The sequence below is a fragment of the Phalaenopsis equestris genome, unplaced genomic scaffold, assembly GCF_001263595.1.
Source record: "Phalaenopsis equestris unplaced genomic scaffold, ASM126359v1 Scaffold000256, whole genome shotgun sequence".
Classification (NCBI taxonomy): domain Eukaryota; kingdom Viridiplantae; phylum Streptophyta; class Magnoliopsida; order Asparagales; family Orchidaceae; genus Phalaenopsis; species Phalaenopsis equestris.
The window spans coordinates 8,549-10,722 of record NW_018164698.1 but is presented as its reverse complement, the minus strand read 5'-3'; the positions used below and the strand labels follow the sequence as shown (position 1 = coordinate 10,722).

The 2,174-nt window shown below is 49.7% G+C and overlaps 1 protein-coding gene across 1 annotated transcript; it reads left to right on the top strand.

The window, feature by feature from the left end:
* The first annotated feature begins 258 nt into the window (after positions 1 to 258).
* Positions 259 to 1,941, top strand: LOC110024407 (cytochrome P450 94B3-like). Its single transcript, XM_020724359.1, is given in 3 exon segments — positions 259 to 1,389; positions 1,391 to 1,755; positions 1,757 to 1,941. Coding segments are annotated over 3 exon segments (1,632 nt in total). The 3' UTR covers positions 1,893 to 1,941.
* The last annotated feature ends 233 nt before the right edge of the window (positions 1,942 to 2,174 follow it).

Sequence of the window (2,174 nt, the reverse complement as noted above, 5' to 3'; positions counted from 1 at the left end):
TATATATATATATATATAATTATTTTAAATTATTTTATATTTCGAATAATAACGATTCGAACATGAACGAACGTATCACAGTTTGTATTTGATTCATCTAATTTACCAAATAAAAAAATTTGTTCACGTTCATCTCATTTAATTATCGAACCAATTAAACACACTCTTTAATAAACCGAATACTTAGTCGCGAACAACTAACTTTTTTGACAACCCACGTATTACTTCATCTTTTCCTCTTCACTCTTTGTCAAGAAAATGGAAATCCACTTGACAACCCACGTATTACTCCTCCTTTCCCTAATCCTCTTAGCTTTCATCTCCTTCATCTCAATCTATCTACTCCTCTTCTCCTCACCCATACAGCAATTCCCACAAAAGAAGCCCTACTACCCGCCAGGATTGCAGCCCTACCCCATCATCGGCCACCTCCCCCAATTCCTCTGCAACCGCCACCGCTTTCTTGAGTGGTCCACGGAACTCCTCGCCGCCTCTCCTACCAACACCTTCATCTTCCACCGCCCCGGCGGTATCCGTGGCGTCATCACAGCGAACCCGGACAACGTCGAGCACATGCTCAAATCTCACTTCGAAAACTTCCCCAAAGGCAATCGATTCCGCAACACTCTCCACGATTTTCTCGGCCGCGGGATCTTCAACTCCGACGGCTCCCTCTGGCGCATCCAGCGCAAGACGGCCAGCTTCGAGTTCAACACCCGCTCTCTTCGCTCCTTCGTCCATCGTGCCGTCAACAACGAGATCTCCAACCGTCTCATCCCTTTTCTCTGCCGCGCAGCCGAAACCGGCAAATCCATAGACCTCCAGGATGCCCTAGAGCGCTTAGCTTTCGACAACGTCTGCAAAATCGCCTTCGATGAGGACCCTGGATACCTCGATCCCTTCTGTTTCGATTCAGGTCTAGCCGCCAGCTTCGCTTCCTCCTTCAGCAACGCTGCATACCTAAGTGCAGGGAGATTCCGCTACGCGGTTCCGGGTTTCTGGAAGATTAAGAAATTGCTCGACGTTGGGTCTGAGAGACGGCTTCGCGAGTCCGTCGCAACTGTTCACGATTTCGCGATGAAGATCATACGATCCAGGAAAAAGACTCTGTATCTACAAAGCGGTGGAGGAGGAGATGATCTCCTCTCGCGGTTCATCGCTGACGAAGAAAATAATTCTGACGAGTTCCTCCGCGACATCATCATCAGCTTCATCCTCGCCGGCCGCGACACAACCTCTTCAGCACTCACGTGGTTCTTCTGGCTTCTCTCCTCCCACCCGAACGTCGAGCGTCGGATACTAGCCGAGGTAAAGACCGTCAGTGCAGCCGGCGCCGGATTTGGCCTGGATGAGCTGCGGCAAATGCATTACTTGCACGCAGCGTTGACGGTTGACCGAAGCAATGAGGCTTTATCCTCCCGTTCCGTTCAACTCGGCGGTTTGCGGCGCCGACCAGGTGTTGCCGGATGGAACGGAGATAAAAAGAGGGTGGTTTATGTCGTACAACGCGTACGCGATGGGGAGGATGGAAGGGATATGGGGTAAGGATTGCAAGGATTTCAGGCCGGAGAGGTGGCTGGATGTTGCCAGCGGAGAGTTCAGGCCGGATAGTCCGTTTAGATTTCCGGCGTTTCACGGGGGGCCGAGGATGTGTTTGGGGAAGGAGATGGCTTACATACAGATGAAGTCGATCGCAGCTTGCGTGATCGAGCGGTTTGAGGTACAAGTTCTTGTTGAAAAGGACATGTGTCCGGAGCATCTTAACGTTAAAAATGAGAGGCGGGCTGCCGGTGCGCGTCAGTGGACGCGGTACGGCGAAGGTGGGCCGCCTCAATGCTGATAGTGGAGAAAATATTAAGGGTGGATGTGTGCATAAAATAAGTGTGGATTAGATGTAGGAATTTGATGAAGATTTATAGTATTCGGATATAATATCACCACGATACCAAATGTACCACCCAGTATTTGCTCCAGATAGTGATACTTGCGGCCCCAATGATGCGAGAAATATTTGCGTATATAAGATGTACGCAGCGCTGCGTACATCAGGGGTTATTCAGGAGGTACAATGGGGTTATATCTGGGTTATACCCCCTTGTAACCTCCGGTATAACCCTGATATAACTCCCCTGTACCCCCAGAATAATCTCTGATGTACGCAGCGCTGCGTACAT